The 22,338-nt window shown below is 42.3% G+C and overlaps 1 protein-coding gene across 5 annotated transcripts in view; it reads left to right on the top strand.

The window, feature by feature from the left end:
• The first annotated feature begins 1,555 nt into the window (after positions 1–1,555).
• Positions 1,556–22,338, top strand: part of rgmb (repulsive guidance molecule BMP co-receptor b) — a 160,122-nt gene continuing 139,339 nt past the window's right edge. For 2 of the 5 annotated variants that reach the window (XM_078396441.1, XM_078396444.1), the window contains exons 1-2: positions 1,556–1,778; positions 21,643–21,700. Coding sequence is in view for 1 of the 5 variants with exons in the window: in XM_078396440.1 (XP_078252566.1) it covers positions 1,671–1,695; positions 21,643–21,700 (83 nt within the window). In the remaining 4 variants the exon portion in view is untranslated. The remainder of the gene's footprint in view (positions 1,779–21,642; positions 21,701–22,338) is intronic. The other 3 variants (XM_078396440.1, XM_078396448.1, XM_078396442.1) reach the window with 3 other exon arrangements.

The following is a 22,338-nucleotide window of genomic DNA, read 5'->3' as shown; positions in this document are numbered from 1 at the left end:
AATATAATGAAAAGTTTATTTTACATGTTATCCAAACAGATCAGATATACCATACATAGATACAATCAATTCAAACTAGTACAATAGATAGAGCAAAGAGGAAGATACAGAGTGCAAAATATAGTTCTCAGCATTGTCGTGCATGGTTGCACATCAGTTCCTTAACCAAATTTCAATGTCCTCAATGGGGTAGAGGTAAATCAAATAGTATCCTATCTTTTGGAAGGGCCATTCAAAAGCCAGGTAACAGAAGGAAAGCAGTTTCTGAGTCTGCCAGGACCCGCTTTCAAGCTTCTCTACCATCTGCCGGATGGGAACAGGGAAAAGAAGGAACGACTAGAATATGACGTCCTTGATTATACTGGCTGCTTCTCCAAGGCAGCATGAAGTGTAGATGGAGTCGATGGTGAGAAGTCTGATCTGTGTGTTGGACTGGGCTAGAACTCTCTGCAATTTCTTGCAGTCTTGGGCAGAGCCTTTCCCAAACCAAGCTGTGATGCAACCCAACAGTATGCCTTCTATGGTGCATCGTTAGACATTTGTAATAGGCATGCTGAATTTCCTCACTCCTCAGAAAGTAGAAGAGTTGATGTGACTTCTTGGCTGTTGTTTCAATGTGGTTGACCAACGACAGATCATCAGTAACTTTCATGGAAAATAACTTAAAGCTATCAACTATTTCTACATCCGCATCATTGATGTTGATTGGGGCATGTACCCCGCTATGCTTCCTGTCGTCAATAACTTGCTCATTCAGCTTGCTGATATTGAGGGAGAGGTTACTGTCCTGGCACAATGTCACTAAGTTATCTATCTCCTTCCTGTACTCCTTCAAGTCATTGTTTGTAATTTGGCTTGCTACAGTGATGTAGTCTGCAAACTTGTAGATGGAATTTAACCCTAATTTAGCCGTATGGTTGTGATGTCATGGGAGTATAATATAAGACTGGGAATGCAATCACGCGGGGCCTATTGTCCAGAGTTAATGAGGAGGAGATGTCAGAACTGTGAGGCGAACAATTTCCTTCTGCCAGAGTCTAGTTAATCTTTAGCATTCTTTACTCAAAGGGGCTCTGGCGGCTCAATGAGTATATATACTAGATAAAGATTGTAGACTTTTGGATATGAATATAATGCTGTGAAAGGAAGTTGCACTGGGACAAAGATGACTTATTATCTATTAATTTAATGGTGGAACATATGTGAGGGGCCGAATAGCCTACTTCTACTCTAATGTTCTTATAATTTTAATACACTTTAAAAAAATTAAGGTAGTTATATTATTTGCAATATTTACCTTATTTTTTCTATACATATATGCTGTTTACTATTTCAATAAAGCAAGTCAAAGTATTACTCTCAAACAGAAGATCCCCTGCTGTAACCGCGACTGTCAGATAGCCACTCGTCCAAGGTTGAGTGGCGAGTTTCTGGAGAGGCTGCAGTGTGGGTGTTGTAGTCCATTGAGACGAGCGGACACCAGAGTTGCCTCAAGTCTGGACAGTAATACATGGTCCAGAGGACAGTGCGGCGGCGCACGCGTATAGGAGGGGCAATATGGCTGCATTGGCAATGTTGCTGAGAGGGAGCTGAGTGAGGCTCCAGCATCAGTGGTGAAAATCAAACTGCAGGTGTCCGAAGGCTGAAGATGGAAGAGAAGCACTCGAGCAATGCCTTGCATCGATCGGGTTCTTGGTGAGCGACAGCGCTGTGGCCGGCTGTAGCTGTGGGTGTGGATGCGGGAACACCTCTGACCTCCGGGCTGATCAATGGTGACTGTGAGTAAGACTGTATCCAGCTCCACTTTGCGCTTTGCAATGTGCGAGGCAGTTTGAACTCTCCTTCGTTGCATGTTGGGCAGAAATTCGCGGGCCCGTGGCTCTGACCCTCTTGTCCCCGCTGTAATCCCCAGTCAGAAAGCTGCCTGTTGATGTTTACTTGAAGGAGACCTCTTTAAATTTAATTATTTTTAATGTAAATAGTTTTCAGGTTCTGGGCATCTGTGGCAAGATGACATTTCATCGCTGATTCCAAAGTGTTTCTAAACAGGTGGTTACTCATATTTGTGAACTGGTCCATTCCTTCTGGTTAATGATCTCTCACCATTCTGCTGGTGAGGGAGTTGGAGGAGAAGGTGTCCCCATGTTCCTGATGCTTATTATGATAAACGTCACTTGTATGGGAGCCTCTTTCAAAGTAATCTAGTCAAGTAACTTCTGCTAAATTGGTTGATACACATTGCTGCCACATGTCATAGAGTAATACAACATGGAAACAAGCCCTTTGGACCATTGCGTTGGTGAGGCCATCAACTTCCTATCTACACTAATCCCATCTTCCGGTACTCAGCCTTTAACCATGTAATTTCAAGTGATTATTAAGTGTGGTGAGAGTATCACCCTGCACAATCCCTTTGGATAGTATGTTCCAAATTTCAACCACAGTCATTATGTGACTGGATCCTCGACTTCCTGCTGGAACGACCGCAGGCAGTGAGAATGGGCCCGCACCTGTCCTCCACCATCACCCTGAGTACCGGCACACCACAGGGCTGTGTTCTGAGCCCCAAGCTCTACTCCCTCTTCACACACAACTGTGTTCCTGCATTCGACACCAACTCCATTGTCAAGTTTGCAGACAACACAACGGTGATCGGGCTGATCACCAACGGGGATGGAACAAACTATAGAGCGGAGGTGCAGAACCTGGCGGACTGGTGCTCGGATAACAACCTGTCCCTAAATACCACCAAGACCAAGGAGCTGATCATCAACTTCCGCAGGTCACATAACGGGGAATATGCCCCGATCTCTATCAACGGGGACAGTGTGGAGAGAGTGTCCAGCTTCAAGTTTCTGGGCACTCACATTTCGGAGGACCTAACATGGTCCAATAACACTGCTGCGCTGGTCAAGAAGGCACAACACTGTTCTACTTAAGAACACTGAAAAAGTCTGGTCTACCCCAACAGCTGCTGACGACCTTCTACCGCTGCACCATAGAGAGCATCCTAACGCATGGCATCCCTGTGTGGTACCTCAGCTGCACGGAGGCAGAAAGGAAAGCTCTACAGCGGGTAGTCCATAGAGCTCAGAGGGCCATCGGAACACAGCTACCAGACTTGGAGGGCATCTACAACACACGATGCCTCAGAAAAGCCACCAGCATCCACAAAGACTCTTCACACCCCTGCAACAGCCTGTTCGAACTCCTTCCATCGGGCAGACGATACAAGGCCTTCTACGCCCGCACCTCCAGACTCAGGAACAGCTTCATCCCCAGGGCCATAGCTGCTATGAACCGGTCCTGCTGAGCCGGATGGCCACAACGCATAGATCAACTTGCACTTTACCCTGTCAAAAACTGTTACAATTGTTTCGTTTCGTTGGGTTGCTGTTGTCTAAATTACTTAAATTATTGCATCGTATGGGAGGCGTATTCCCAATCTCGTTGTACCCCTGGGTACAATGACAATAAAGATATATTGTATTGTATGTTCTTTTTTTCAATCTCCTACCCTTTACCTTAAACCGATGTCCATTGGATTATAGACAGCTTTTTTAAAGGGAAAGGTTGTTTACCTCTCTCCCACACATCCCCCTCATAATATAAACTCCGATCAAGTCAAATACGTGCACTCTTGGGAATAAATGCAATCTGTGAAGTCTTTCTCATTGTTGAAATGCTCAATTTCAGGCAATGTCCTGGTGACTCCGCACCTTGTTTGATGCACTACTGCGGCCTAACTAATCATTTGTATAATTATACTCTGTGTTCTGTTGAAAGAGGTATCAAATATTTGGAGTGGTGAATGGTGGTTGTACAGTCAAGTGGATTGCTTTGTCTTGGGTAGTGATGAACTTGTTGAATATTGTTGGAGCAGCATTCATCCATAGCAAATGGAGAGCATTTTATCACTTTGACTTGTAAATTGTTGATGGTGAAAATGTTTTGCCTTGCCAGTGTGTGAATCACTTGCAGAAAGATATCCTCCATCTGATGAGATTTTGTATTTATGTGATCGCTCCACTTGAGTTTTTCATGTATGGGTTCATCAGTTAAACTTTGTAATTAGGGCTTCACTCCTTTTGAGGAGAGATTAAACCCCTACACAACAGAGCTTTGAAGAATGAAAGGTTCACTAAAATGATCAAAATGTTAATAAGGACACAAGGAACCTGCAGGAAACTCTAATGGGGTTTAACAGATGTGGGGATGATATTTCCCCTGGCTGGGATTTCTATAACTAGGAACAGCCTGTCTCAAAATAAGAGACACAATTGACAAAATAATTGTCAATAACTAGATTTCTGGATATTGAGGCATTGAACAATACTGGGCAAGTGCAAGAGCATAGTGCTTCAGTCTCAATATAAATTAATAGCAGTATAGTCCAGGAAGAATAAATGACTGATTCTATTTCAGGCACAAGAAACTGTAGATGTTGGAATCTTGAGCAAAAAATAAAGTGTTGGAAGAACTCAGTGCGTCAAGCAGCATTTGTGGAGGGATATGGACAGATGATGTTTCGGGTTGGTACCTTTTTTCGCCTTCTCCCCTCTACTTCATCTGTCTGAAGAATGGTCCTGACCCAAAACGTCCATATACCTCCACAGATGCCTTATCCGTTGAGTTCCTCCAGCATTTTATTGATTGATTCTATTTCCTGTTGCAACAATGTTTTTGAATATCAAAGGTGGGTAGTTAGATACTTTCGCATTGTTGACACGTGTGATGTGAATGATATTTGCCATTTATCAACCCATTTCTGCATGTTGTCAGGTTCTTGTTGTTGGCACAAATGGACTGCTTCATTTGATCCGGATGGCAGAATCGCTGTGACTACTTGGAGTGAAACATTCCAAAGCAATAGTTTAATTTAGTTTAATTTGGAGATACAGCACGGATACAGGCCCTTCGGCCCACCGACGACCAGCGATCTCCGTACACTAACACTATCCTACACACACCAGGGACAATTTACATTTATACCAAGCCAATTGGCCTAAAAAACCTGTACATCTCTGGAGTGTGGAGGAAACTGAAGATCTTGGAGAAAACCCATACAGGTCACAGCGAGAATGTACAAACTCCGTACAGACAGCACCCGTGGTCCCTGGTGCCGAAAGGCAGCATCACTACCGCTGCACCACCGTGCCCTGTTCCAAGGATTCGGTTCCCAGTTTGTAGGCAACACAACTCCAGCATATGTTTTGGTCAGCAGGTGAAATGCATCAAACCTTACCTTACAAACCCATACATCCTTGGCGTGTGGGAGGATACCGGAGTTTCCAGAGAAAAACCACGCAGGTCACAGGGAGAATGTGCAAACTAGTCAGGATTGAACCTGGGTCTCTGGCACTGTAAGGCAGCAGCTCAACCACTGCCCCACCATGCTGACCCAAAGAGATGAATCAGACAGTACCCTAGTTTACGGAAGGATTATTCGGAAGCCTAATAACAAAAGAGAAGAAGCTATTCCTGTGGCTACTTCTCAAGCTAATATGCCTACTTGAAAGTGAAGTGCTGCCTCACAAGCTAACTTTACAAGTCAATAGTTAATTCTGATTTCGCCTCCACTGACACTACAAGACCTAAATATTATCACCAGTTTCTGTTTTTGTTTCAGAATTTCCAGCATCTGCATTGTTTTATTTTTGGATTGCAATGTCAGCAAGCCGGGGAGACAGTGGAAGTTCATTCCATGTAATGATGTCTAAATGGCTTCCAGGTGTGATAAGAGATTGACATTCTGTGCCTTGGCTTGGGTTTTCTGTGGGCCTTCAGTTCATGGTGGACCAGGTAGATACTCCTGTCTTACCATTAAAAACAGAATGTTCATCAGGTCCAGGTAGCACCTGTGGAGTGACAAACTTTTTGCAGAACGCAAATGTGTGTTCAATAAAGTTTTGCGTTTGTTTTTAAATGAAAAGGTAACTTGTGCTTTCTTTCAAAAGTAATATAAGCTTTATTTAAAGCAACCAATAAAATTATACAAAACTATATATGGCAGATGCAGGGAAGTTCAAAAATAAACAGGAAAAGACTAGAAATACTCAGGACGTCAAGCAGTGTCTGTCGAGATGGAAATAAATGAAGTTTCAGGTTGATGATCTTTAGGAATCAGGAAAAGATTGACAAAAATACAGAGTGGTGGCAAGGTGAGAGTATAACAGAGGATCTGTCATAGGGTAAAGTATTTTTAAAGAAGAGAGAAATCTCAAAGGTCTTCATAACATGCTGATTAAGCCTTTCTTGAAACTGGTTTAGGTTTATGTTTATTATTGTCACATATACCGAGGTTTCAGTGAAAAGTTTGTTTTGCATGCTATTCAAAAATATCAGAAATGCCATAGATGGATAGAATCAATTCAAACTCAAGTACAATGGTAGAGCAAAGGGGAAAATACGGAGTGCAGAATATAGTTCTGGTTTAGGTACAGCTCCATCCAGTACCGCAAGAAATTGCAGCGAATTGTGAACGCTACCCAGACCTTCACACAAACCAACTTCCCTTCTATTGACTACATTTACACCTCACGCTGCCTCGGCAAGACCAGCAGCATAATCAAGGTCAAGTCACACCTTGGCCACTCCCTCTTCGCCACTCTCCCATCAGGCAAAAGGTATGGAAGTGTGAAAACGCATACCTCCAGATTCAGTGACAGTTTCTTCCTAGCTGTTATCAGGCAACTGAATCATCCTACCACAACCAGAGAGCAGTGCTGAACTACTGTCTACCTCTTTGGTGACCCTTGGGCTATCCTTGATCAGACTTTGCTGGTTTTACCTTGCACTAAATGTTATTCCCTTATCATGTATCTACAACTTTTCACTGTACCTTGGTACATGTGACAATAAACTAATACTGAGTCCATCAGTAGCGCATCAGTTCCATAGACAAAGACTAAAGTCTTCTGGAAATTTGTAAGAGTTACTGGAACCATGTTGAATTTTCTTAGTCTCCTCTGGAAGAAGAGTTGGTGTGCCTTCTTGGCAGTCTCATCAATGAGGTTCAACAGTTCAACAGAGCTTTATTTGTCATTCGGTACCAAGGTACCGAACGAAACTACATAGCAGTCACACACAAAAAAGAACACAAGACACATGACCCCAACACAAACGTCCATCACAGTGACTCCAAACACCCCCTCACTGTGATGGAGGCAACAAAACTTCCACTCTCTTCCCCACGCCCATGGACAGACAGCTCGTCCCCGACCGACCCGCACAGTCCCCGCAAGGGGATGGAAGTCCCCGCGGCCGAGTCGCACCGGGCGCTGAGACGTCTCGCGGCCGAACCGGGCGATGGAACGCCCCGCGACCGAGCTGTGCGCAGCTAAGTCCCGCGGCCGAGCCGCACCGGGCGATGTTAAGTCCAGCGGCCGAGCCGCACCAGCGATGAAAAGTCCCGCGGCCGAGCCGCGCCGGGCGATGTTAGGCCCCGCGGCCCGGGCACTGTTAAGTCCAGCGGCCGAGCCGCACCAGCGATGTTAGGCCCCGTGGCCAAGCCGCACCGGGCACTGTTAAGTCCAGCGGCCGAGCCGCACCAGCGATGTTAGGCCCCGCGGCCGAGCCGCACCGGGCGATGGAAGGCCCCGCAGCCAAGCCGCACCGGGCACTGTTAAGTCCAGCGGCCGAGCCGCACCGGGCGATGGAAGGCCCCACGGCCGAGCCGCACCCCGCGCCGTGAGGAAGAGACCTAAAAGAGAAAGGTTTCCCCCACCCCCCCCCCACCCACCCACACCACCACCCCCCCACCACCACCCTCCACACATACACAACAACAAAAAAATAAAAAAATCCCAAACCGACACACAACAAAAAAAAAAGGAAAAAAGACGAACAGACTGCTAGCGAGCCGCAGCCGTTAGGCGCCGCCACTTCCGCATTGACTATTAAAAACCTGAAGAAATTGTCCAATGGAGAAGTGCAAGATTTATTAAGTTAATCAATCATCTTTGTTTGATGTTTGTTTTTGTTTGTTTAATCATATTACATGTTGCTGAGCTGTTTCACCATCTCTGAGTCAGCTCATCTGTTAAAAGACTCGTGTGTACTTTTATTGCCCCAAATTATCATTATCTTTAAAAATTATCATGGTTTGGCTGTGATTCTGATGTTTACTGGTTTCAGGGTCCTGATCTGCATATTCATGAAATTATCACCCATCTATATATTACAAAAACTCTCATCTTGTATATTCGTATATCAGTTTGTGTGTTCCCGAAATGCAGCCAAAATGGTACACAAAAGGGCACCAATTTTAGGCCCACCTTACTCACCGTCGGCCTGTGGTTCAAATGGTTGTTTTATTTTTAAAGTTATTCACTTTTTAAACTTTAAAAATCACATTTTAAACTTTAATAAATCCCTTTTCCATTTGCCCTGCCCGTCAGCTGTGCCTGCGCAGTAATCCCTCCCGTGTTCTACGTCACAACGGGAACCCAACGGGTCCGCGCAAGCACAGTTGGGGACCGTTGATCTCATATTCATGTACGATGGCCGCCGGATCCGCACAGGAAACGTTTAGAGATTCAGCGCGGAAACAGGCCATTCGGCCCACCGGGTTCGCGCAGACTTGCGCTCCCCGCATATTAACACCATCCTACTATTGCTATTGAGGGCGTGCAGCGTAGGTTCACTAGGTTAATTCCCGGAATGGCGGGACTGTCGTATGTTGAAAGGCTGGAGCAATTAGGCTTGTATACACTGGAATTTAGAAGGATGAGGGGGAATCTTATTGAAACATATAAGATAATTAGGGGATTGGACACATTAGAGGCAGGAAACATGTTCCCAATGTTGGGGGAGTCCAGAACAAGGGGCCACAGTTTAAGAATAAGGGGTAGGCCATTTAGAACAGAGATGAGGAAGAACTTTTTCAGTCAGAGAGTGGTGAAGGTGTGGAATTCTCTGCCTCAGAAGGCAGTGGAGGCCAGTTCGTTGGATGCTTTCAAGAGAGAGCTGGATAGAGCTCTGAAGGATAGCGGAGTGAGGGGGTATGGGGAGAAGGCAGGAACGGGGTACTGATTGAGAGTGATCAGCCATGATCGCATTGAATGGCGGTGCTGGCTCGAAGGGCTGAATGGCCTACTCCTGCACCTATTGTCTATTGTCTACACACACGAGGGACAATTTTTTACATTTACCTAGCCAATTAACCTACAAACCTGTACGTATGTGCACAATAGCCTGTTAAAGTGAAAGGACAAAGATATTGGCAAAGTCTGTGGCCCGTTGACGGGAACAAAATTTCAGAACCCATTCAGGGACTCCATCTGGCTGGCCATTTTCCCAGGGTTTATCCTGATGAGAGCTAATTTGACTTCTACTACTGAGATGTGTGGGACAGAGCCAATGCGGAACTCCCTCATAAGTAAACTCCCTTGTGAGGGAATTCCATCTTCCTCACAATCCTTGGGTGAGACAATTAGAATTTACTTGCAGTTTTCCAATTTCAATAATACTAGAAGAGGAAAAAAAAGACAGAATGATGACAATTTGAATCACTCAGAAAATAGCCTTCATCTCATGAGCTTTTGTATTTATGTGACTGGTTCACTTGAATTTCTCATCCATGGGTTCATTCGTTAAATCCTGGAATGTACTGCAAAAGCTGGAATCTTGAGCAAAACCACAAAGTGCTGGAGATACTGAGTGGGTCAGGCAGCATCCGTGGAGAGAAATGGACCGACGATGTTTCGGTTCACCTTCCCCAGTCCTTTTCCACCCATATTTCTCCCTCTGGTTTCATGTTTCACTCCTCTGCTTCCCATATCTAATGCCAATGTCCTTTGTTCTCTTTTCTTTGCTAACCATTACTACTTAATCCGCCCTTCTGCCAATCACACCCCCCCCCTCCCTCTGGCACCTGTATCTACTTACTATTTGCCAGACTTTGACTCATCCCCAACTTTCTTTTCCAGCTTTTTTCACTCCCTACTCCATCAGTCTGAACAGAAATCAACCCAAAATATCATCCGTCCATGCACTCCACGGTGCAGGTACTGGCTGACCCACAGAATTCACCCAGCTCTTGGTATTAGATTCCAGCATCTGCAGTTTCTTGTGTCCATAGTTTAATCTAAAATTGCATTGCTTAATGCACAAAATTTGTTAAATTTCAAAATCTAATTTGGAATCTAGTGAAATGATGGGAGAAAACAAAATCCTTCTTTGAGCCTACGAATGGCAAAGTTTTAATTTAGGATATAGAAGCACTGAAACTCTATGACAATAAATGGCTCTTTGGTCCTTCAAGCCTGCTCTCCATTCAAAATGATCATGGCTTATCTTCCAATTTGGTATCCTGTTCCTGCTTTTCCCTATGTCTCTTGATCATTGTAGCTATTTGAAATATATATAACTCCATCTTTAATATATGTAATGATTTTGTCCTCATCTGCATTCCGTGATAGAGAATTCCACAGATTCAGCACTCGATGTGAAGAAATTCTTCCCTACTGTAGTCCTAAATAGCCTCCCCGTATCCATAGTCTTTGAGTCCTGAATTTGAACATCACCATGGGGAAGTTTTTTCCTGCTTCTAGTCTATCAGGATTTTGTAAGTTTCAATGAGCTTCTCTCACGCCCTTCTAAACTGTAGTGAATATAAGCTTAATCGTTCTAATATCTCTTGGTGCGTCAGTACATTACATATTAAAAATCAATTAATGTGTCATTGCTTTTACGTACTAAATTGGGTAATGTATTTTTTTCTCTGGAATTAATGTAATAACAAAATTATTTATCAGACGGAAGAGGACATTATCAGAATAAAAGCTTCATTATTTGGTTAAACATATTTAAATCTTAAGAATAATTGACCTGTTTTATTCCAGTTGACTGATTGTCTGGAAATCCTCAAAATGCTGGAAATGCAAAATCATCAACAACTTTTTTCCCTCATCTCAATGTGTGAATATGTTTGACTTAATTAGGCAGTGGTATGGTGAGTTGATGTAAGAAAGAGCAAAATTCATACTGGTGTAAAAGAGGTGCTGTTTAGAAGTTAATTTTAAAGTTTGAGTTGGAATAGAGGTACAGAATAAGGCTGCTCTGATTAACCCGGTTTTTGTAAAAGTGATTAATGATTAATCTTGATTAATCAATTAAAATGATTACATTTCTAAACTCTCTCTTCTCTAAAGCTAGTACTAGCATTGGATGGTAAGAGACTTCCTTGCTTTGTAAAAGATGTATGGTACCTTTTCGGCCAGTTTATCTAGTAAAGCTAAGCAAAAGCGCAAACATAATCAGTTAAATGCATTCAGAAAATTTTGAATAGCAAAATGTTGAATAACAGGATTGATTTTCAAGGCAAGAAGTCGGACATTTGGTGCAATGCTCTTGAGAACAAAAATTATAGGAATTTAGTGATGTGCAAGCATTGGAAAAAACGTTCATATATCAGCCATCCCCATCGTCATCCAAATTTCATCTAGAACACAAACATGCCTTCAAATTTGACCCAGTGTCTTCAAATAAGTTAGTTGTCATTTCATCCTGCACAAACTAGTGAACAATTATTTCGCACTTCAAGAAGAAATCAATGGAAACACCTGAGTTTGTTACTGCACGTTTAACAGCTTTAGATAGAATTCTATTTGCAACTTTGGCCAAAAATATCAACATCAAAAATGGCTGGAAAGCACAAGGTCTAAAAATCGAGAGAGGGAATTTGTGATATGGTCTCTACAGAAAGAATCTCAAGAAACTGAAGAAATTGAGTCATATTCAAAACTGCAAGACATTTTGAAGATATGTAAGTGAGAAATGCCAGTCTAGTTCTCCCTCTCAATCCTCCTCTAAACAAAAAATCAAATTGCCGGAGTACTTCAGCAGGCCAGGTAGCATTTGTGGAACGCACGGATACCATTTTGGTCAATAGCCTACTGTTGTCTAATGAAGTAGAGGGCAGATAGCTGGTAAAAGAAGATGAGGGTTCAGCAAGAGGTGAAGAGAAGAGGCAAGAGGTGAGATGAGGAGGAGGCGTGGTTCATCTTTCCATTTCCTTCCACAGATTTTGGCTGTCCCGTTGAATTTCTCCATCATTTTGTTTCTCACTCAAGATTCTAGCGTCTGCAATGTCTTGTGTCCCCACTTTGACCACTCTCCCGTGTGGCTCCAATGATGCCCAGCGTAAGCTTGAATAACAGTACTTTATCTTCTCACTTGACATGTTACAATCCTCAGCAATTAATATTGAGTTTATCAACTTTAGGTAACCTACTCCCGTCCCATGGTTTGTTCTATTCCCCCGAAGGTCATGGGGGCTGTACCTTTGTTTCAATTTATCTCGGTAACATTTAATTTTAGCTGCTTATTTTTAAAGTAACTGTTACCTTGACTACTTTGATCTGCACTCAGTCACAAATACTCCTTCTCCTGCCTCAGAAGGCAGTGGAGGCCAATTCTCTGAATGCGGCACGGTAGCGCAGCAGTAGAGTTGCTGCTTTACAGCGAATGCATCGTCGGAGACTCAGGTTCGATCCTGACTACGAGTGCTGCACTGTAAGGAGTTTGTACGTTCTCCCCGTGACCTGCGTGGGTTTTCTCCGAGATCTTCGGTTTCCTCCCACACTCCAAAGACGTACAGGTATGTAGGTTAATTGGCTGGGTAAATGTAAAAATTGTCCCTAGTGGGTGTAGGATAGAGTTAATGTACGGGGATCACTGGGCGGCACGGACTTGGTGGGCCGAAAAGGCCTGTTTCCGGCTGTATATATATATGATATGATATGATATGATTTCAAGAGAGAGCTAGATGGGGCTCTTAGGGATGGCGGAGTCAGGAGGTATATGGGGAGAAGGCACGATCGGGGTACTGATTGAGAATGATCAGCCATGATCACATTGAATGGTGGTGCTGGCTCGAAGGGCCAAATGGCCTACTCCTGCACCTATTGTCTATTGTCCTTTCCATATTCCCCTCTTTGCAACCTAAAATACTCTTCTCATTTTTCCAGTTCTGATCAAGGCACCTTGACCTGATATATTGACTGTAGGTCTCCACTGATCCTGCGTGACCTGATATGCATTTATAGTAATCCCCGTTTTTATTTTGGATTTCAAGCGTCTGCACTTGTCAGCTTTGCGATGTACTTGTGTACGCGATGCTCTGCTTTCATGGACGCATAAAAATAAAGCCTTTGCAAATGGACGTAAGTATTGTAGACAGCTGTATATCATAGTCATGACCATAATGACGACTGCCTCAAATGTCGGGCTCGCAATACTAAAATGACCCTTCCATTATACAATGGTGAGAATTTTTTTTTTTTAAATCACTAGTGAACATGTATGTGTACTTTCAGAAATATCTATTGGCTCAATCTTCCTAGTAATTTAAAGCTCTTTACAGGTGCAATTTTGAAGGCTGGTACAATGCATTTAGCAGTGGGTGCACAAGGGTATCCATTCCCTTGCTAAAGACATTTTCTATGCATTACAAACAGCACACAGTAAAGCTGAGCTGACCTCCATCTTGTTTATACTCCTGAGAAGCACAGGTGAACTTGAAATGTACAATAGCAGCAGCTTTTTCTAGCCTCACACACATCAATTTTTGCTGCTAGATTAAAGAACAGAATGAAAACATTGATTAAACTTGAATAAAATTTTCACCTTGTTGCCTGGGGAAATGTTAAACCACAGATTATTTGGTGAAGACAAATTCATTTTGATATCAATTGAGACCATATGGATCATTATCATCGTCGGTTATTTAAACGAAAATCCATGATATAGTGTGGAAAGATTTGGTTCATCATAATATACTATCCTTATCCCTCTCAATAAAAGAGTCTGAATAAAAAGCGATATCTTTCACTTTCATATAACATTAGAATCAGGCAAGTTTTGTGTAGGAAGGAAGAAGGAAGAAACTCTCAGTAAACCTGGAGAAAAAAAATTGAACAATGGCCAATTTGCCACTAATCTGGTTAGATTTCTGCTTATTTTAATTTCAAAAACAGACATTTAGTTTTGAACTGAGTATAGAGGTTGGAAGGTCATGTTGCAATTATATAAAACATTGGTGAGTCCACATTTAGAGTATTGTGTTCAGTTCTGGGCATCATGTTACAGGAAAGATGCTGAAAAGGGTACAGAGAAGATTTATGAGGATGTTGCCAGGACTTGAGAGTCTGAGTTATAGGGAGAGGTTGAGCAGGCTGGGACTCTATTCCTTGGAGCGCAGGACGATGGAGGTGTATAAAATCATGAGAGGAATAGATCGGGTAGGTGCACAGAGTCTCTTGACCAGAGTAGAGTAATCGAGAACTGAAGGACATAGGTTTAAAGTGAAGAGGGAAAGATTTAATAGGAATCTGAGGGGTAACATTTTCACACAGTGTGGTCGGTGTATGGAATGAGCTGCCAGAGGAGGTAGTTGAGGCTGGGACTATTGCAACGTATAAGAAACAATTAGACAAGTACATGGATAGGACAGGTTTAGAGGGATATGGATCCAACGCAAGCAGGTGGGACTAGTGTAGATGGGACATGTTGGTCAGTGTGGGAAATTTGAGCTGAATGGCCTGGTTTCACACTGTATTACACTATGATTTGATTTCAAAAATAAGTCCAGGCATTTCTACCTTAGCGTTGCCTGGATTGATAAAGACTGCCAGGTAGGCAGATGATATTATTGTTGTTCCCAGTTCCCAGTGGTCTGTCAGTAACAGTTCTTCTTGCATTTGAGGCAGCAGAAGTTATGTAACGCCCTCCAGGCGCTGTAGCCAGTTCGATGTGCTGTTGTCGAGGGCCGTGAGGTCTACTGCTCCAGTTGATTTGTTACCAAACGATTGATCTGAAATATTCAGTACAACTGTGAAACTGTTGTTCCAAATAATGGGTAGCAATGAGTCAGAATTCAGGAGGAAGATTGATAACTGATTGAATAGTGCCAGGACAACCATCTTGCCCTTAATGTTAGCAAGAACAAGGAGCTTCTTCTTATCGAGTCCACATAATAAGATTAGAAATTGTTCAGGCAGAGCTGAACACACTTCTTGGCGTCTTGCGCTTCGTGCACTTCTTGTGCGTAGTGGTGGAAACATTGGTGGAAGCAGGGCCGCGATATGAACGCTCTTTCCTTGACCCCAAACATGGAGCTGATTATTGCCTACAGGAAGGGAAAACTTGGGATCCATGAACCTGTCTGCACCTAAAGGGCAGTGGTGGAGAGAGTCAGCAGTTTCAAGTTCCTGTGTGTACATATCTTTTTGTATCTGTGCTTAGTCCAGCACATTGATCAGCTCTCTTTGTGATTCCATCAACACCTCTACTTTTGGAAAAAGATTGAGGTAATTTGGTATATAGCCAAATACTTAATCGATCCTCTACAGATGCATAGTAGAGAGCATACTGACTTGTTGCATTCTGACCTGGTTCAGTAACCTGAATGGCCAAGCATGAAGGAGGCTACGCAGAGTAGCAGACATTGCCTGGCCCATCACAGATACTGACCTCCTCACCATCAAAGGCATCTATCTGTAGGAGGGGAATCCTCAAAAAGGCAGCAAATATCATCAAAGGCCCACACCACCCTGGCCATGCTCTCATTTGCGACTATCATCAGGGAGAGGGTGCAGGATCCTGAACACCCTGAACACCAGGTTCAAGAACAGCTTCTTTCCAACAAGCATTAGGCATTTGAACACTGCATAGCACTAACCACTACCTCGGCAGTTATGATCTTCTATTGTGTTTTTGGCTGCACCGCTGATTTCTCTGTTTTCCATTATTATTGTTACCTAATGTTACCATTAATCATTTTTTGTATTATTAATTATTACATTTATTTATGTGTTATTTTATTAATGGGCCTGTTTTGCTTCAGCAAGTAAGAATTTCATTGTTCCATTGCCAGTACATATGACAATTAAACAGTCTTGACTGATCATTAAGATAACCTTCCCAATCTGGGATTGATCTGGCCAGCCTTCTCTCAGTGCTTTCAGTGCAAAACATTTCTTGCAGAGCTGCCAAATGGACACTACTCCAGTCCCTGATGGATATTTTTAACAGTCCCTTCCTTTCATAAATGAGGTTTTTACTGGATTGCTGATCAATGTTCTCTGAACAATATCACTGAGAAAATTTCAAGTCATTTGCTGTCCTTTGGATGCTGCTGGCACAGAAAATTGCCATGTAATAGTGTTGAAAGAGGGTTAAAATCAGTGTGATAAAATAGTAGCAGAATGTATGTTCCATAAAGTTTGCAGTAATATATTTTTGCTTGTCAGTGGCTCTACCAAGTTTGATAGCTGTGATAATGAGTTTTTTAATAATCAAATCTTAGGGTCATGTTTATATATTGGATTTTGATGGGCTGTCTCATATTCTAATAGATTACCAGCCTTAAATGAATTTGGAAATTGGAAATTCTGCAGTTTGGTTTCTTTTACTCAAAATACAGTATTTTGTCTACAATTCCTTTTTTAATTTTTTAATTGATTATGTAATTGCCCAAGGTTAAAATGTTATTAATTTGTCTTTGTAAAGTCAAATTGTACTTATTTTTGTCAACACTGTGAAAGATTGTAAGGATTGGATTGTAATCAGGTATTCTGTTCAGTTTAGTTTATTGTCACATGTACTGAGGTACAGTGAAAAGCTTTTGTTGCATGCAAACTAGTTAGCAGAAAGACCATACATGATTGCAATCAATTCATTTACAGTGTATAGATACATGATAAGGGAATAACGTTTAGTGCAAGGTAAAGCCAGCAAAGTCCGATCGTGGATAGTCCGATGTCATCAAAGAGGTAGATGATAGTTCAGCACTGTTCTCTGGTTGTGTGTGGTAGGATGAGTCAGTTACCCGATAACAGCTGGGAAGAAACTGTCCCTGAATCTGGTGGTGTGCATTTTCACACTTCTATACCTTTTGCCTGATAGGAGAGGGGAGAAGAGGGAGTGGCCAAGGTGTGACCTATCCTTGATTATGCTGCTGGTCTTGCCGAGGCAGCGTGAGGTATAAATGGAATCTATAGAAGGGAGGTTGGTTTGTGTGATGGCCTGGGCTGCGCCCACAATTTGCTGAAATTTCTTGCGGTACTGGATGGAGCTGTTCCCAAACCAAGCTGTGATGCATCCTGATAAAATGCTTTCTATGGTGCATCTGTAGAAGTGAGAGTTGTAGGAGACATTCCAAACTTCCTAAGCCTTCTGAGGAAGTAGAGCATTGGTGTGCTTTCTTGGTCATTGCTTCAATATGGGTGGTCATGGGGAATTGTTGGTATATTGAAGTTTATTAAAGTTCCACAATTGGCCGAGTATGTACACATACAAGGAATGTGCCTTGGTGCTCCGCTCGCAAGTAACCACATGAACATACAGTAAACAATTAAGAATAAAGCATAAAACATTAAAACATTAAGAATAAGACATTATAGTTTAAACAATGAAATAAACCAGAGCAAAAAGAGGCTACAGACTTTTGGTTATTGAGTAGAGCTACTACTCACAGAAAAAAAGCTGTTTTTATGTCTGGCTGTGGTGGCTTTGACAGTCCGGAGTCGCCTTCCAGAGGGAAGTGCTTCAAAGAGTTTGTGGGCAGGGTGAGAGGGATCAGAGATGATCTTGCCCGCTCGCTTGTACAGTTCGTCAGTGAGGGTAAGGTTGCAGCCAACAACCTTCTCAGCTGATCTAACGATTCGTTGCAGTCTCCAGATGTCGTGCTTGGTGGCTGAGCCAAACCAGACCGATGGAGAAGGTGAGGACAGACTCTACTATGCCAGTATAAAATTGGACCATCATTGCTTGAGAATTGTAGATCCTCAGTTATTGAGTATATTTAATATTGACATCAATAGATTTTAGATATCCAGAGTAAACAAGGGAGAGGAGAATACGACTGTAATGTGGAGTTTGGAGCACCAAGCTCTTGTTAAATTGCAAAGCAGACTAGAAGGGCTGAGTGCCCTGCTCTTGTTTCCTAGATTCCCATGTTAAGGGATAGCCATACACAGAACCGCCTTCTCCCATGGTCACAGTAATCCAAATTAAACTAAAATTATGCTATTTGAAAACCTCATACCTATTCCCTCCCTTCATATTTGTTCTCCTGCTGTGATAGGTGAGTTCTGACAAACCATGTGGACAAAATTCATTTATTCTAACTAATTTTTAAAAAGTTGGAAATAGTTTTAGAAGGAATGAAGTGAACTGACTATTCAGTACAACTAGTATGAAGACAATAAATATTGAACTTGCCGGCCGACCTTTGCAAGGTCACTTGCTACTTGTGAGTTCGGGTCACTTGCTGAATATTTTATGGATTTAATGAGTTACCACTGTGCCACTACAGTGTTACCACACTTTCATTAGTGGCGATGAAACTAGTACGGGCTGCCGGTGTTCCAGTTGAAAGCTCTTGCCGGTAAACACGTTGGGACCATAAGATGGAAACACAGGAGACTGCAGGTGCTAGAATTTTGAACGAAAAATAAAGTGGTGGAAAAACTTTGTAGGTCAGACAGCAAGGGAATGGACAGGTGACATTTTGGGTCAGGACACTTCCTCAGACTCCCCTACCGCATTAGTCTAATGAAGGATCTTGACGCAGAACATTGTCTATCCATTCCCTCCATTGTATGCTACCTGTCCCGCTGAGTTCCTCTAACACTTTGTTTCTTGCTGGTAGCATAACATTATTTAGAGATACAGCGTGGAAACAGGCCCTTTCGGCCCACCGAGTCCGCACTGACCAACGATCCCCACACATTAACACTATCATATACCCACGAGGGACAATTTAAAAAAAACTTCTCCCTTGCCAATTAACCTACATACCTGTACTTCTTTGGAGTGTGTGAAGAAACCAAAGATCTCGGAGAAAACCCACGCAGGTCACGGGGAGAACGTACAAACTCCATACAGACAGCGCCCATAGTAGGGATTGAACCCGGGTTTCCGGCGTTGCATTCTCTATAAGGCAGCAACTCTACCGCTGCACCACCGTGTGTGTTTGAGTGTCAGCATACTGTCACATTATGCCATGTTCAAGAGCACACTTGCTGATCTGAAACATTCTGCAGTATGAAAAGTGCTGATCAATTGTGCTGCATCTTATTGCCAGTGTTGAAAATTTACTGGTTTGGTTTTCATGATTGTGGATTTAAGTTTTGACCCAGATAAAAGAAAATCTGTGCAATCAATGCCATTGTGTAATTTTCTGCCACTTTATTGTGTAAGTACAGAGATACTGCCTTATGAATCCTGCATTTCTGAATGTTTGAAAATCCTACATGGCCTAGGTAACCATAGATATTAGTAGCCATAGCAACTTCACCTGCACATTGCTAACATCTGTAAGGCATTCTGTCTCGCTGAATAATGATTTCTTCTTTCAAGTTTTTATTTTTTTAATTATGAGCAAGTTGCTGTATCCTGTGCAATATCTTTCCAGTGTGCCTCGTACAAGTACAATCAGATGGAAAATGAAGATTGTTTCCCATATCGATCAACAACTTCTATCATTCTCCATCTTTTATGGCATAAGGAACCTGCATTCATCATTATCTCTGAAAGCACTTCATTTCTAATGAATTTCTTGAGGTGAATTATTGTTAGGTATTCAGATGCAGCAACCATTTCGCCTATAGCAATGTTTAATAAGCCATTTGAGAAATGTTCCTGTTGCTTGGTGCTAAAAGGGCCTGCACAGTAAACGTGACCGTCTGAAATAACACAAAATACAAAAATCAACCGAAAGAGCGTACAGATGATGGACAGGAAGAGTTGTAACAAAGTGGCACCATGAAATGATGCCTCATCAACAAGACACTACCTTGAAGCCAGTCAGCCATGATCCCATACATCTTTCATCCATCATAAATAAATACTACTTGTGCTGTCCTGTTTAAACGACATGATAACCAAGTGGCCTAGCGGTATTAAAATACTGTCCAACATGACTTTCTGGTGTTGTGATTTGTTGTAGTCAAAAAGAAGTCATAACAACACAGTGATCAATTCAAGCTGCCTTTGGAACTCTTCCTGAAATTCCATCCAAAAAACAGAAATAAAATTGAAAAGTATATTCAAATATTACAAGGAAGTAGCTAATTTATTCCTATGGTACATTCAAACCTGTTCAGCGATATTTCAAGGACTTAAATAAGGTAGTGATTATGTTTAATTAATTCATTAAATGCTATGCATCTCCTCAAAGAAATTCTTAATAATTTGCAGCCTTAGCATATTAATTCTTAATTTAGTGGACCCTTTAAAGAAAAGAAAAAAAAAGTAAGTTATCTCATTATTACAAGAACATGTCTTGATCAACTGTATGACTGTTGCTTGAAGATTTGGATGTAATTACGATCAGCTCACCCCCTTTTTCCTCTGTGAAATCAATGGAAATTGGGTAGCGGTAAAGGAAAAACTAGGAATTTGCATAGAATAATGTCCGTGGGTTAGCCAGTATTTCGAAAATTAGAGTTTTTAATTGAAGTACTGATTATAAAGTATGCAACGTAGAAACGGGCTAGTCAGCCCATTTTGTTCATAACGGCCATCAAATATCTATACTAACCCCATTCCCACCACTCAGCCCATAACCTTCTGCTATGTCAAAAGCTTAGCTAAATTCTTTTTGAATGTTGTGAGAGTTCGTGCCTGCACTAACCCATCAGACAATGCATTTCAGTTAACCCTTCAATAAAACAAATCTTTCTCAAATCCTCTCTAAATCTCCTGCCCCTTACTTTAGATACCCATTTAATACCCATGATGCCCAGGTATCCCAACACAAGGTCATAAGTAATAGGAGTAGAATTAGGCCATTTGGCCCATCAAGTCTACTCCGCCATTCAATCATGACTGATCTATCTCTCCCTCCTCACCCCATTCTTCTGACTTCTCCCCATAACCTCTGACACCTGTACTAATCAAGAATCTGTCAAGCACTGCCTTAAAAATATTCACTGACGGCCTCCATAGCCTTCTGTGGCAAAGAATTAAGGATAGCGGAGTCAGGGGGTATGGGGAGAGGGCAGGAACGGGGTACTGATTGAGAATGATCAGCCATGATCACATTGAATGGCGGTGCTGGCTCGAAGGGCCGAATGGCCTACTCCTGCACCTATTGTCTATTGAATTCCACAGATTCATCACCCTCTACCTAAATAAATTTATCCTCATCTCCTTCCTAAAAGAACGTCGTTTAATTCTGAGGTTATGACCTATAGTCCTAGGCTCTCCCACTAGTGGAAACATCCTTTCCACATTCACTCTATCCAAGCCTTTTACTATTCTGTATTTTTCAATGATGCCCCCCTCAATCTTCTAAGCTCCAGCGAGTACAGGCCCTGTGCTGACAAATGCTCATCATAGGTTAACTTAATCATTCCTGGGATCATTTTTGTAAACCTCCTTGGGACCCTCTCCAGTCAGCACATCCTTCCTCAGATATGGGGCTAAAAATTGCTCACAATATTCCAAATGCAGCCTTAACAACGCCTTATAGCGCCTCAGCATTACATCCCTGCTTTTGTATACAAGCCCTATTGAAATAAATGTTGACATGATACAGAACATGTGTAGGTGGGAATCTTAATTAAGATTTTTAAGTTGGGCTTCTCCATTTGCATGCAAGATCTTGATCTAACTTCATCACTGCTTTATTAGTTTGCAGATGGTCTGGAAACTCAGCAGTGAAAGGAAAGTGGAAACCTGAGTCCACAAGGTAAGTGCCTTTGAAGCTGACTTTTGTGGCGGGAAGAGCAAGGGCATTGCCCCAATTCTGGCTTCAGTTTTACCCGCCAATGATTACAATTGGTTTCCCGTATTTTCCACAACTTAAGATTTAGCTCAACCTACCACTCACTCGGACATTCTTTCCCTTACCACATTCACTTTTCAACTCCTCCCAAGCTCAGATACCTCACTCAGTAGCCACGAGTGTTTTCCAAAAAATTCTAGATGCAGCTGCCTGCTAGTGGTTTTCTATTCAGCAACCAGCTGCTTAGCAGATACAGGGGAGAAAAAAAATCTTGAGGTCTTGCTGTTAAACTTAACAGGACCACCACATTATTCCTCACACCCAACTGTGAGGTTCTATGACTACTTTTGTACCACCTCTCCCATTCCAAATATCAGACCTGGCTACTGATGAATGTTCATTCTCTTTTTTAGCTTTGTATTCTCACTAGAACAATAGCTTGTATTTTTATAGCACCTTTAATGTAGCAGAAATTCTTGAAGTCCTTCATGGACGTGTTACCAACAATATTTGACATTGAATCACAAGAGAACTGTTGGAGCAGATGGTAAATAGGTTGGTGGGAGAGCTGGGTTTGACTTAGTGGAAAGAAAGCTGGAGAA

Source organism: Rhinoraja longicauda, chromosome 3 (assembly GCF_053455715.1).
Source record: "Rhinoraja longicauda isolate Sanriku21f chromosome 3, sRhiLon1.1, whole genome shotgun sequence".
Lineage (NCBI taxonomy): Eukaryota > Metazoa > Chordata > Chondrichthyes > Rajiformes > Arhynchobatidae > Rhinoraja > Rhinoraja longicauda.
This window is presented reverse-complemented; position numbering and strand designations above follow the sequence as displayed.